The following is a 15,505-nucleotide window of genomic DNA, read 5'->3' as shown; positions in this document are numbered from 1 at the left end:
CTCAGGAGGTGCTGGACCTGATGGACAGCAAGAACCCCCCTGAACAAGTGCAGGAGGCAGTGTAGGAGTGCATGAGACCATTCCGTATTGAAAGCCTTCATGGACGGTCTCAGGAGGCGGCCATGATCCGAGACTCGATAGACCAAATTGCATACTCTGTCTACCTTGACATGACGATAGAGGAAGCACTGGGTGACAGAGGGCAGAGTATGTACATGAATCTGAAATGAATTTGTTGAATTGGTCATTCCTAAAATTGAATGTATAAGTATATTAATAATAGTGTAACTATATATATATGAAGTTGAAAATAATTACATATGATATACAGACGTGCTCAACTTCTGAAAAAAACCCTCACAATATTCGAATATATATTTTGACTATATTGACCAAAAATTGACCACTCTCTTTGCAGTTGTGGCAATGATGTTGACTCTGAAAGTCCTTTTGAGGAAACCAAAGATATGGGGGGGTGCTCAAAGTGAGAATTCAATTGCATGATTAATTCTATGTACAGTCGTGTATTCCTAGTTTTGAATGGTGGATCAGAAGAAGCATGATACCTGTGCATTGGTCAATGACAGTAATTGCATTTCCATTGGACAGGCACAGAAAGACAGAGGTCTGTGGATGCTCTTGATACTGCTCTAGAGAAAATTATGAGTGCAAGGGAATCCTTCAGGGGTGAGTATATGAATTTTCCCCACAAATGTTTCGTGGTGCTTTTCTATTACGTTTGCTGTTGGAGTTAGTAAGAAAGGAATTTATTTGCCACCTGTTTATAGAAGTCCTGAGATGTGTTCCAGACAGGAAAATGGTAAAAAGAGTGATGCACATGATATCATTGGATATCATTCATTTCATACACCATATTTCAGTAATTGTGATGTTGCAGTATCTCTAACAAGATGCATGTCACAAAACGGATGCAGTTTTCCTCATATGGCAGACTCATGCCTGCTCAGAGAACTCTGTTTGGGCTTCCATTACTTTATATTTTGTGTATTGCTATTATAAATATTGACCTATAACTTTAACCTTTTCTGTCAATTGGGACATTCTCTTCTTTAGATATTCTGGGTGTCCAGCTTTGCAATACCATACAATCAGTTTTTAGTAAGTATGAGATGTGATCTTTACCATTATGTTTTTAGTTCGTCCGGTGGTGACCGAAGAGGAAACAGAGGTAGACCCAATAGATGGTGGACTAAGCCCTGCGGCAATGATGCCCATTGCTTGGCTGGGAGTCCAAGCGGAGCCACCTCCTAAAGAGTGCGATGACAACCAACCTCCGCCAGCCAAGAAAATAAGATTTTTTAAGTCACCCACCTTCATGGATGTGCTCAGTCGTGGACGTGGACATCGAAGTTCAGAGGAAGAGTAATACTGTACATAGTTTTAAACAACAGTTTGTATTCGTAATAAAGTTTTTTTTCTGTTTCTGTTAAAGCAATTATCTAGGGAAAAATGTTAATAAATATTTTTTGCTTGTTCCGATTTATGGCCAGAAATTTACTTTTATTCCAACAAACTACTGCATTTTGATCAATAGTGATGTGCAAGCTCATCGATCTGCGCAATTTTGGAAATAAACATGGACAAACTAAGATTGCTTCCTAGAAAAGCAAGGAGTTACGCTCCAAGCCTCAGTTCATTGTGGCCCCATGGAACTCTCACACAGCACTGCAGAGTTGCAGTGAGGAGAGGTATGTTTGCTCAAAAGAAGCATGTTCACACCTTCTGTATATGCTTTCTGTCATCTGAGCTTCTGATTTTCTGAAGAGAAAGATTGTTTTGTTGTTCGTTTTTAGGGATTTTATCATAGAGATCTATATCTTTGTCCCATTCACCCCAACACCCCTCCCATCCCTTCATGAATGTGATAAAACTGTTATCTTTTTAATATAGAGCCATGCAGACATTCTTGGAAACAACACAACATGAACATGAACAACACAACATGAACATGAACACATCAGGCAGCATTACAATAATTTGCGGAGGAAACTTTTGTAATTGTATCTGTTCAAAAACACGAGGATGCACACGTTTTGATATTGACCCAATCCTAAAATTGCGGATCTTTTTGTGTGCTCTACCATGTACTATTACTCATGCTTTTGAATATGACTTACTAGAGATAAAGCTTTTAATCCTGAGAACATAAGCAACCAGCATTTAAACATACATCACCCACAAAACATATTAACCCCTTATTTTTATCTTCCAAAGAGATTGCAACTACATTCTGAATCGAGCTGGAGCTACCCGTTGTCGCTTTCGGAAAAGGAAATCATGCGGAAGAGGTTTCGGATCATCAGTAATGTTGATCTTGACTCCGAGTCTCCTTGTTACAGGTTGTGGGGCCACGATATTCTCTCAACAAGAGGGCTGCTCAATTGCCTCCAACATAGGTTGATTCTCCTGATTTTCATTGCCTGTTATATTTGACTGTGTGTCCGCTGTGGACACATCCTCATTGGCAACACTATTTCCTGACAGAATGGGGATGGGTGTACTGATCTCTTTATCCAATAAGGTAGATACCAGCATCTCCATTAGAATATTGTGTTGAGAAAATTCAGCGACAAATGCCTCCTGGTTATCTTTTATTGCATCGATCATTTTCATGAATCCTACCTCGGCTTTTTCTGCGAGACATTCAGCAGCCTCAACGGATCATGTCATGAGAGCCTCTTGTCTTTGACGGGATTCTCCCTCACTCATGTTCTGTTGTGTCAGATCCTCTAGAAACTTCTAAATGCCTGACCTTGTAGCCTCGAGAGACGCAACCGCCTCACTACGAGGACACTCCCTTCTGTGTAGACGGAGGTTGGCCATTCTCTCTGCAGGACTTAAGCATCTTATTCTGTTTTCTGTTGGGGCTGTTCCTGCAAGACATAAAAAGAACATCACAAAATAGTGATGTTGTCTGCCATGCAATATTGCCATGCAATATTGCTGGTCTGCTGTGCTTTTTAAAGTCACCAACATTCTGCAGAGGTTTATTTACAATGTTCAAGACTATACATAAGCAATGCCAGTGAATTAACACTGATAATGAAGTAATGCTAATAAAGTCAGCCACAATGCAAATCATTTGCTGCAGTTTGTGTATAGACACCGAACCCTCACAGGTGTGTTGACACATTACCAGTGTTATACGAAGCTTCTACCGTCACATTTAGTGTTTCTGGATTGCATTCTGGAAGTGTGTCACCAGCCGGCTCCTCAAAGGTGTCCTGCAGAACCTCCTCAGTGGTACTTGACTGATTTGCAGTTTGCGGATCTTCATCTCCCAATCTGCTTGTTCTCACAGACTGCCTTCTTCTGTCAACAACAGTGGGGGGTACACCGTTGCCGATCACACGTGGAACTACTAGATCCTGTTCAACTTTCAAGAACTGATTGAGAGCCTCAAAAAAATGGCCACATTCTCCTTCCATGTCCTGATCTATTATTACCATCGACACATTCCTTGTAACCTCTCCATAGAGACTTAGCCCTTTCGCGACACTGCTCCCAGTCTTGGTTGTACCCCCTTTGTGCCATCTCGCTGGCTATCCACTTGAATTTTCCAACATTTCAATGATTGTGCACCAAGTAGTTTTGAACTGCATCATCTCCCCATAACTGAATAAAAGTTCTAGTTTCATCCTCAGTCCATGGAAGTCCCTTTGCAGCTCTTCCTCCAGAGCTTGAATTCTGAATTGAGAAGTTGGATGAAGAAGCAGTAACTTTGATAATCAAGGGCACTGAGCAAACATTTGGTGAGGTGGAGCTACTAATGCCCTCGCTGGGAGAAGTTGCAGTCCCTCGTGAATCCATTGATAAGAATCTGGATGTGATGTTGTTTCTCTCTGAGGGAACAGCAACTGTAGTGTTCGGGCCGTTTGAGTGCGAAGTTTTCAAGAGGGGGATATTCTGTAACGGTCAGTGCACTGATTCTGATTCGTCAATCAAGGCAGTGCAACGGCGCATGCAAAAATATTTCAAACTCTGTTTCCACGCGCCAATTTAAACAGTTCTGTATTGAACCCCTTCAGTGGACCTGAAAAAATATATTCCTTTTTACTTGTTAACACATTTGACCACAAATGTCTAACAATGTGGTCGAACAGGAGAAAGTGCGCAAAATTAATTTCTATTCAAAGTAACCTAAGGTACTCTATTTTGCTTGGAAAAATTTCTCTGATGCAACAGAAGTATTTTAGGCTTTCCTTCAGACAACTGGTGAGTTTTTGTGAGAAAACCTCACGTGCTTTAGTAGAGCTATACAACATGTCACAGCAATACAACATATCACAGCAATCAGACAGTTCAGGTCACCGGTGGACACAAAAAAATTAAAATTGCTATCATGGCTGTTGAATCGTTCCCTGAGTTGGCGAAACAGGGCTACCTCACCTCATCCACACTTTGCTCCTCCTGGGTGCTCAATCGACCAAATCCTTATTGGTGGCCTTGGTGGATTAAGTACCAATATGATGATGAGCAGTGGATCAAGCAGTTCCGTATGAGACGTGCAACATTTGAGCTGCTTGTTGAGGAACTTAGAGAGTCGTTTCAGAGAGAACCCACGAATATGAGAGAGCACCTTGAACCGGAGGAACTGGTCGCCATTACCCTGTGGAAGCTTACAATGGGAACCACAAATGCAGCTCTGATCCCTGTCTTCTGTCATGGAAAGTCAACCATTTGTGAGGCCTTTGATGAAGTGTGTGAACTCACTGCATCTAAACTTACCGAAAAATGGATACGAGTACATGACATCCACGAAACACTTCAGGGTTTCCGAGATTTGGGATTTCTGCATGCTTGGGGTGCAATAGATGGTACCCACATTAGAGTTCGGGCACCACCCTTCTCTGGAGAAAATTATATAAATAGGAAAGGCTGCTGCTCCATGATTCTCCAAGGAGTAGTGGATGCTAGAGTGCGTTTTCTGGACACTTTTGTGGGTTTTCCTGGAAAAGCACACGATGCAAGAGTGCTCAGGAACTCTCCAATATTCAGGCGGATGGAAGAAGGTATCAGAGTGCCAAGGATTCAGGAGACTATTGGTGGATTAACCATTGATCCTGTCATTATTGGAGATCCAGCCTATCCTCTGAGACCCTGGTTAATGAAACCGTACCCCGCCCCATCCTCTGCAGCACAGAAAAGATATAATTATAGACTGAGCAGTTCAAGAATGGTGGTGGAGAGATGTTTTGGAATACTGAAAAACCGCTGCATTTATCTCCAGAGACCACTACTGGTGGGGGAGCGACTAATGACAGCTGTCATCACAACCTGCTGTGTGTTGCACAATATGTGTCTTGTGCAAGGTGATGTACTGTATGGTCCGTTCCCAAGAGAGAAGCTCCTCGATCCTCCAGAAGAGAGACCACAGATCCCTTGGTCTGAGGCAGATGTGACCCAAAGAGCCCTAGATATCCATGCCGCTTACTGCGCGTATTTTTCCCGCACTTGAGATGGTAATAAAACCAGGTGTGTTTCTTCTCTGCACAGGTTGTTTAATGGATGCCCATCACAGTGTAATTCTTGATATGTTTTTATCACTGACTGCAGTCTAACGTCAATTTTATGTGTTTCTTTCCCGGTCTTTCCAAGAGGCAAACAATTATTTCTATGTATGTCCTGTTGACAGTTTAAGTATCTTACTATCCATTTAAATGTTATTTACTGGTTTGAGTTATATGTACATAATCATTTCTCAAGCTGAATCCTGGTTTTTTTCTGTACAAGTCAATGAACAGTGCTTAATACAGTTAAGCAATGTCTACTTTTGGTTTGCCCTAAATGTTCACATAGGTTTTTGTATTCCTGATTTCTGCAACTCCCCAATGTTACAGCTAATTTGCCTATACATGTTTGGGCAGTTAAGGTTTGCGTTACTACACACGCATATAACTGTAGGGTTAATCTATAAGGACCTAGTGGCCTTTAGAAGAAGATGTTAGGTAACCAGTAAAAATATACTTTAAATTCCCTCGGTTTATTGCGTCTAATCATTTTCCAAACAAAAGTTGGAGTTTTCATAATAAAATACTCTTTATTAGGAATATAAATTAAGTCATTTGCAAAACCACAATGGTAGTTCTGTGCCTTGAGTGGATAATGCCCTCCCTGACACTGATCCACCGCCATTCAATAAACAGGATGAAAGAATAGTGGTGGGCTATTACAGAAAGCGGAATGCTACTTTCAGCCAATTGCAACTACCGTGCTCAAGTTAGTACCATTTCCTGTCATTTGGTCTTTTGCGGCCATCGGTGCCCATCTCTGTGGCCTTTCCAGAGATCTCTGGAGAGAGTTCGTGCAGGTAAGTGGGTAAATGATCAGAGCGGCTTGCATGGACGCAGGTGGGAAAGGGAAGGTGTGCAGGCAGCCGCACGCCACCTCCGTGAGGCGACTTCGTGGCTCCCCGGGATGGGCAGGTAGATAGGATTGCATGGGCATGGGAGGGAAAGGGAAGGCGCACAGGCAGCCGTGTGTGTATATATCAGGATATATCAAACTCCTTTTCTTATCACACAGCAATTTTATGGCCGCCATGTCTACAACCAACAATGGCGTTCTACCTCCAGTGGAATCAAAAACTGTAATTGCAAGCACTGGAGTATCCTGCGAAGCTCCTCCACAACTCATAGAACTACAGGAGATGAAAATCCAGAGTGAAGTAGAGAAACGTACGTTAGTTAACAGGATTGATATATATCACAATATGTATTTATGTTGAGCTCTCAAGTTGGTCTGTTGCACTTGACACGCAAGTTAGCATAATCTCCATAATTCTTCACTGCTCACTTTCAATTGTTAGCCAAGCTGCAAGTGAGGAATTCCACTAGACTAGCAAGGGAACACAGTCAGGCGTTTTCTTTCAAGTTCACAAGCCATCCACTGTTACTTCACTTGACCAAGTACAGCGCAGGTGGATGGCAAGTGAACAGGGAGCATATGAGTCTGTTAACTGGCCAGAATAGTGTCATTTGTCACTTGTACCTTGGCTCACAGTCAGCCCACACAAGTAGAGTGCAAGTGACAGCCATGTGTACTAGGAGGAACATGTGTGAGTATGTGCACCTCCTAGGCAAGTGCACTTCATCATCTTCTGCCTTGCTCGTATTGCATTGAGGTCAGTCACAAGCTGTCATTGTCCCCTTTTGGGGGGGCGGTAAAAAAATTAGTCGTGTTCACGGCATATGGCCAATAAAGGTGTTATCCATTGTTACAGATTACACAAAATATGTTGAAGCAGGAGAGAAAAAGGCTACTGCCCGGGGTCACAATAACATCTTTTATGATCTGGCAGAAGAAATAGAATACCAGTTCATGATGGACGCAGAGAGGATCAGGCTCAGACCGAAAGGTATGTGATGTCATACAATTCACTCTCCACATCCTGTTTACATACTCTTTTCGATCATGGATCTTTGGATCACACCACTGTGGAAGCAACTCTAGCATGAGCTAGTTGCTGCATTCTTGTCTGATTTAGTTGTGTGAATTGTGATAATGCTATCTGTCTATCCTAATTCTGTCCAGTGTTTCCCCGAGCCAAGCTGAAAGTGACGCTAGACAGTGGTTGGACACTTGTCTGCTTACCTCAAGTTCTGATTGGAAATGTAGGCCTCCTTGTCTTACGATTTTGCTCTCCAATCAATTGAAGTTTACAGAAAAGCCAAATAAATGGTGAACAAAGCTCCAAGAACAGGGTCAATTCCCTTCTAAACAAGAACATTTCCCATAGAAATGTGAACAAAGGTGGGGAAAAAAAAACAAGCAGTGTCAGGCGTCGCATGTTCCTTGGCTTGGGTGGCCACTGTTCATGATTCTTACGGCTACGCTTGAAGTAACAAATTGCACTTGAATGTCAAGTGTTCATACTACCGTGTTTCCTTCAATTTTACGTCACAATTCACTTTGGATTGAGTGGGGTACAAGTGCCGTGCAGATACACGGGGAGGATCAAAGTTGAATCTCATCTTTAGCCTTCCAAGGGAAATTAATTGCTGCCAAATTGGCACTCAACGTACTATCTCTTCTTTCCCATAATACAGTCACTGATGCGGAGCGACGATGTCTGGCAAAAGACAAAGCAATAAGCTTCTGGACCAAGAACCAACGTGCCTAAGGTTTGTTGCAGCACAAGCAAAAAATGTTTGCTATTTCAGAGGAACCTGCTGGTGAAAGACCACCACACAGCTCCCATTTCCAACCCTTCCCTCCCCCCAGTAAAAAGATAAAACCGTTGCAAAGTCTCTGCTCGTGATGCATTCCCTAGTGTTTTCTGGGAAGGCAGGGAAAGTTTTTTAACTGTACAGGCATGACAAAAGTTTTCCCTCACGTTGCTACCGTCAACGCCTTGCATGTCATTTGCCATCCGAAGGGAATCTACTCACACAGATCAGAAATAATAATAATAATAAAAAAATCTGAGTGCCAAGCCACAAGCGATGCCTGATACAGGTTGGACACTTGTCCGTTTCTCTCACGTTCTGATTGGAAATGTAGGCGTCCTGTCTTGAAGCATGGCCCTCTATATAAGTGAAGTTTACAGACTGGCAGTCTGTGGGAGGGAGAACAAGCGGTTGGGAGGGGATTGCGTGCCTGGTGCTGTTGCCATGGCCCCCCCTTCCCCTCCACTGGGTGTGTATGTGGCGGTTTCTGCAAAGTTCAATTACATGGAGACCGAAGCTGTAAGACCTGTATGCCTACAATTCCAATCAGAACGTGAGAGAAACGGACAAGTGTCCAACCTGTGTCTGACATCACTTATTGCTTGCCTCTCACTCCAATTTCATCAATTGGAGCCTCAAGCATGCTGGCAGTCATTGTCTAGCATTGTCACTGGTTTCTGTTGGTTTCACTAATCTCACCCATTTGAAAGTTTTCTCAAATCAATTCACATCCCTTAAAGCATTTTTTTCTTTCCACAGATTAAAGAAGACATGGTCATGCGTTATTTCACGGAAAAGATCTTTTTTGTTGCTGTTGTTCACTTAATAAAGAAGTGCATTTCTGGAAATTGCCAAGTATATTAGAAACCCCCCCCCCCCCATTAGTCCGGCCGTACTAGCTCGGCGATATTACAGTGTTCTAAAAACTGGGGTTTTTTTCCCTTAGTCATACTGAAGATGTTCTGTATTAAAACAATAAATGCTCTGAAATTTTCTGAGCTGGAGTATCATTCCTGTCTCAGTACTCGATGAAGACCTTATATTGGGAAACGTTTCTGTCGTCCCAAAAATTCTTGGGTTTTTGCTTTTCAGTTCCCTGTGCAGCAACGTCGGGAGAGAAAAAAAACTTATTACAGTTTGTTTACAGTTTACATATTTAACTAAATATGGATATATATAATAAATTGCTCTGTAAATATGGTCAAAAGTATATTCTACATTGGAAGAGAATGCATTACAGAATTACAAGCATTCATAGTTTTAATACTGACACGTATGTTTTAAAACTAAACAAGCACATTCCACTGCTGTCATACAATGATGCTTCCCCCTCAATAGGCTTTTTTAGGATTCTGCATCCTTTATTTCTGCATCCTATCCGATTGGATAGTCTTTATTAGTCAGCTTAGTCAGTGGTCAAATCTTTGGTCACTGGGGGGGGGAATCAAACTGCCGGGGGTGGCTGGGCCTCTCGGGGGGGGGGGGAAAGGGGATGGGACAGGGGGAGCGGGAGGAGGGCGGACGGGTGGTGCGCAGGTCTCTGGGGTGGGTGGAGGGAGCGGGATGGGGTGAGGGGAGGAGGAGAGAGCCGGGGCGGGCAGGCAGGATTGCGGCGGTGGGAGGAGGGCAAGGGCAGCAGGAAGGGGCTGTGACAGCTGCTCTTTTGGCAGCGGCCTTGGCTGGTCTCCACACTTACCTGTATGATGCGGAAAAGAGCACTCTGGCAGCCAGACGAAACGGTGAAAGGAAAGCAGAAAAAATGTGATCTGTGATATCACGTGATATCACGTGCTTTAGCCAGAAGCCTACTGCTGCTTCACAACAGGATCACTGCTCCTTACTGGTGACTCTATGGTATTGACTACTCGTGCCGCTCTGATATGTAAACATGCAGGGAGCAGAAGATCAGACACGAGTTAGCAAGATACACGGGATGGTAAAACCAGACAGACCTAGTTCTTTCGCATGTCCTTCACGTGAAATTTCGTATCGTGTGGTCCGACTCTGAGTGTCACTGCTAATAGAGGAATGTAGGTGCAGCATCTTGATTTGAAAACTGCTTTTCTACGCGGTGAACTAGAGGAAGACATCTACATGCAGCAACGCCATAGTTTCATACCAAGAGGCAAAGAGAAACTTGCATGCCAGCAGCACAGGAGCATTTATGGGCTTAGGAAAGCTGCATGAGCTTGGAACCATAAATTGATTAACTTACTAATTCAAGCAGGATTCCAGAGAAGAGAAGAAAGTCCTATGTCTCTTTACCAAATGCCAGCATGACAGACGGACCTACATTCTTACTTATGTGGATGATCTGATCCTATCATATGAGCATCCAGATGACAGCAATGCAATAATACAGCAACCGAGCCAATATGTTGAATTAAAGAGGATTGGCTACATGACACACTATTTAGGCTTGAAAATACAGAGAGATAAGGATGGAAGTTTTCTCCTTGATCAAGAACAAACGATCAAAGATTTTATAAAGTTCCTAAAGATGGAAGATGCTTATCCTGTTACAACTCCCGTTCACTTAATCAGTGTAAAAGATCCTGATGAAAGTAAAGCACTACCAACTACCTACCAATATTGAGCCGCTGTAGATAAGCTTCTGTATATTAGCACAACTAGACCTGACATCAGGGCTACAGTAGGAGTACTATGTTTTATTTAATTACTTATTTATCATAACACAGCCAAGGGCTAGCAACCCCAAGAGCTTCTGGGGTATGAATGATCATGGGGGGGGGGTACAGCATCCCAGCAAATGTTAAGCAAAAAAGGAAACCAGTTTGTCATAATGTCCAAGTTCTGGTCAACAGAATTTAACTTCCTGTTGTTTCCCCTCAAAAATCATACCTTGCAAAAATAGTATGTTTGGCATATACTTGTAATGCATATACAGGATGCATTAAGAACATCTTATATATGGGGAAAATAATTCCGTTACTGTTTGTCCTTCAAACCAAGTCATAAACATGGCTATCAATCATAAACAAGTTCAGAGTTCTGCCTTTACCTGCACCAAATGGAAGAAATGCTTCTCTTTCCAAAAAATGTCCATTCTTGTCCAAAAAGTGGCTTGGGTTGAACTCCCGAGGTTTCTCCCATTTTTTAGGATCAAGAAGAACAGAGCGGAGATCAGTAATAACACTGGCTCCCTGCAAGGGAAAAAATGTCGACTCAGGTAGCATCCAGAGCACAACAAAGAAAAGTAAACATTGCATTTCATTTGGATAAGAGAAATGTGAAAATGTAAGGAATATCTTTTTATTTACTTTATAGTCTGCCTTTCTCACTGAGACTCAAGGGGGATCACACAATGTAAGCTAATGTATCAATAGAATAAAATATCTAATAAGCAATGTAATAGGACAGAGTTTATAAACATCGGAAACAAAGCATGAAGTATTAGATATATTTAAACAAAGCAGAACACATATTTATATAAGTAGAAGACAATGCAGTGAAATCAGGCTAAAGCATACAACCAGCAATACAAAACAAACTTGATCTTTTATCGACTTTCTGACAAAAAGCAGCCAGATACCTTTTCGGAGTTTGTTCTGTATTTGGATATCTGGTGGAAATTGTGTTGTAGAGCTAATTAATTCTTTGAAGTTAGTAGCTTAAGACTTGAGGGTAGCTTGCCTTTGGATTCCAATCACAGTTGCAAGTTGATGTTTTATCCGCATCTCCAAACAGCCACAAATTTCCATCCACCACAGAACAAATCTGGGCAGTAAGACTTTCAGCAGAGCTGTCAAATGAAGCCCAGGTGAATAAATCGACAATCCCTCTTTATCCAGATCTATTTATCAACTGGAGTTGCATCTCCAGTCATTAATCAAAGCTGTGTTGTCTCTCCCAGCCAGAAAAGCTTCAGGCAGCCATGCCCTCAGGTCACGTGTCCAGTAATCCATTTTTCTTTCTTTTTCAGGTGGAGCCATGAAGAAGGGGGAAGAATAGAAGAACCCCCCCCCCACACACACATCTGACAAGGGGCCTGCTGAATAATCACACTTGTTTCACAATATCACTTCATCAGGGGCCACACATCTGGTCCACCAAGCAAAAACAGAATTGCAAGAAAATACGTCTCAGTGTGCTAAGCATGCACGTGTTCAAGCAGTCATCAATCATGCCCATTTGCAGGACAGCACCCCCAGAAGGCTCTGCTCAGATGAACAAAGCTGTCAAGGTAGAGCATCGAAGAAGTGGTATGAGGGTCTAAGCCGAAGGAAGAGCTTTGTATGGGATAGCCAATAAGTTGAATCAAACCCAGTAGCTGACGGACAGTCAATGTAATGGCAGCAAAACAGGTGTGATGTGCAAGCTCCATGAAGCTCCTGATAATAACTGATCTGCAGCATTCTGTACCAACTAGAGTCTCCAAATTAACTTCAAGGGGGGATCCATGCTGAGTGCATGACGATAGTCTAGTTACGAGGTCAACATAGCATGGATCTAGGTGTCCAGAACACAGAGACAAGGTAGAGGACTAAATTCTGGACTATATACATTTGAAAGAAAGTGGGTTTTGGTAGCTGCATTAATTTCCATCTCCAGCACTAATTTTTTTTTTTATATAATTTTTTTTATTTTTCATAACTGCAAAACACTACACCAGACTATCACAAGGAAAGGGGAGAGGGAAGGGACAAAGGGGGGTGGAAAAAGAAAAAGGGGGGGGATGAACTACAAACACTAAACACTACACTTCAATGTTTCCCTTCATACTGTCATAATACAAAAATAGCTCCATAGAATAATGATGGAGTGGTTAATCATACAGAAAATAAACATTTCAAATTCTGATTAAACTTTCCTCCCCCTTCTAGGTCCCGGACGCAATTCTCTCTGTGCAACTGCTGTTGCGATGCTCTCCTCCTCCCCCCCCCCTCCGGCTCCTCCTTTTCTTCGTTCTTGGTGCAGCAGAGTTCTGGGTTTTTATTCTCAAAATCCTTTAGTTGATCTTCTGATAATATCTTATAGGCCTGATCTTTATATCTGAACCATATTCCTTCCGGGAATAACCATTTGTACTTTATTCCATGGTCCCTCAGAAGAGCTGCAAACTTTTTATATTTAAAACGCTGTTTCCGGACTAGAAATGGAACGTCCTTCAAAATCTTGACTTTCAAACCCATAAAGTCCAAATCCGCATTGTATGAGTTATATAGGATGGTGTCCCGAATCTTTTTAGTTGAAAAGTCAATAATGATCTCACGAGGCAACTGTCGCTTTGTTGCATATTTTGAAGAAGCCCGACGGACCTCCAAAATGGCGCTTTTAACCTCTTCTTTAGTCGTCCTCGCGGGTGTCGCCAGTAGTTCCGAGACCAAATCCCACAGATCCTCATTTTCCTCCTCTTTCACGTTTTGGAGACGCAAAATTGTCTGCGTTCGTTCCACCTGTAGCCCGATCAGCTGGTTCTCCACCAACTTCAGCTCCTTTTTTGTAGCCTTCACAAGTGACGCACTTTCCAGAGCAGACTTTTCTGCCCCCCCCCCACTGCTGCCTTAATGGTTTTCACCTCGCTTTCAATTAAGCCCACCCTTTGATCAGTTTCGTTCAGCTTGTCAACAAAGGGTTTTATGGCTTCCACCACCGCCCTGCGCACCAACTCTTCGAGCGACTCCCCTTTCTGCAAGGTAGACGAGATTGACTTACCGAGAGCGGGACTTTGCTTCTTTGCTGCCATTTGGGGGGGGGGGGGCGCCAACAAAATTCTGGAACTCCACGAAGGGGAAGAGCGAGTCTTCTTCAGATCAACCTCTCCTTCACAAACGCTTGTAGAACAGAAGGGATTCGCTTGTTTACAGGCTTCCGCCTGTTTCTTTTACTTGCCGTTTCTCGTTGCCCGGCGGCACTCGAGGCGCCGCGCACATCTGCCGGCCTCCATAGGGACAAACGGGCAATTCCCCCCCCGCATTGATTTCGGGGAGTTCTTCCCGCCGCGTCCCGGACCCTGGCTCCCTCCCTGGGAGTCCTGGGGGCTAATCCTTGCGGATCAGCCGCCCGGTCAGGGTGCCCGGTCGTTTCCTCCCGGACCAGCCGAGAGGAACGTCCGGCATGGCTGAGAAAACGAAACCGAACCTCCAGCACTAATTATGGATCTACTATAACCCCTACAATTGTAACCACTCAGCAGGGATGATCTGAACCCCATTGAAGGTGGAAAGTACAATAGCCTTCAAGGCGTGGGCTTCCCAACCTGCACTACCTCTGCCTTGTCAGGATTCAGTTTCAATTTGTTCATTCTTAGCCATTTAAACACAGCAGTCAGGCAGTGGCTCAAGATCTCTACAGCATCACCAGGAAATTTGGATACAGAGATATAGACTGGGATGTTATCAACATATTGATAATCAATGATAAGAACTTCATGCAGATTCATATTGATGTCATAAAACAAAACTTTCTGATATGAAATGATCCATAAGCTTTGGTTTGGACGCAGCCAGCTTTTCACTCAATCTTGACGTATTCCTCTCCTTATTACCGACTCTGCTCCCCCATTCCACGTGGGTTTGTCAATGCAGATGGCATGATTTGAAGCATTGCCTTTTAGGATGTGAAAGGGTCAAGCTGTTTGGACCCAGTCATTTGTGCCTCCACTGACAATTTCTGAGAGATACTACCATACAATTATTGCTGAAAAGACTGGGTGCCACAATGACATTTCTAGGTGCCATGTAGCTTTGCCATCTCTAGCTTGGCAAATTCCTGGAGATTTTGGGAAGGTTCCATCAGGAGAACTGATTGCTGTCATGTGGAGATCTGTTATAATTCCCTAGTGCCGTCGGATTTGCCCCCTGTTTGAAAACAGGCAAGGTTTCTTTGCCCATAGGTGTAAACTATGGGGGGGCTGAGGGGCTCAAGACCCCCCCCCCAGGCAAACAGTGAACTACATGGGGGCTGAACAGCTCAAGTCCCCCTCAGATTTGACTGGGGAGGGGCAAGCAGTGACAAACTCACATGAGGGATTCAGTTATAATGGCAGATGAAGCACAGGACTGTTCACCCTTCCTGTTGTATCATATTACAATTTCCATGGGTCTTTGTTCCAGTTTTTTGCTCTTATGTATTTCTGTGTGTATTAAGAATTTATAATTTAAAAAAGGAGTTGCAGTTTATATAAACAATTTACAAATAAATGTTACAGAAGAATTAAGAGACTCTGATGGAAGATATATGGTTTTGAAACTCAGGTTCCTGGAAGAAAAGTTTTACAGACTAGCAACAATATATGCGCCAAACAATGCAAGAGAAAAAATTGTATGAATATGTTTTCCAATCCATTTTCAATT

At 43.0% G+C, this 15,505-nt stretch overlaps 1 protein-coding gene across 2 annotated transcripts in view; it reads right to left on the bottom strand.

Moving 5' to 3' along the window:
* Positions 1 to 15,505, bottom strand: part of LOC129332829 (cytochrome P450 2J5-like) — a 55,803-nt gene that overhangs the window by 4,595 nt on the left and 35,703 nt on the right. For both annotated transcript variants that reach the window (XM_054984108.1, XM_054984109.1), the window contains one exon: positions 11,212 to 11,353. In XM_054984108.1, the coding sequence (XP_054840083.1) occupies positions 11,212 to 11,353 (142 nt within the window). The remainder of the gene's footprint in view (positions 1 to 11,211; positions 11,354 to 15,505) is intronic.

Source organism: Eublepharis macularius, chromosome 6 (assembly GCF_028583425.1).
Source record: "Eublepharis macularius isolate TG4126 chromosome 6, MPM_Emac_v1.0, whole genome shotgun sequence".
NCBI classification, from domain to species: Eukaryota; Metazoa; Chordata; class Lepidosauria; order Squamata; family Eublepharidae; genus Eublepharis; species Eublepharis macularius.
This window is presented reverse-complemented; position numbering and strand designations above follow the sequence as displayed.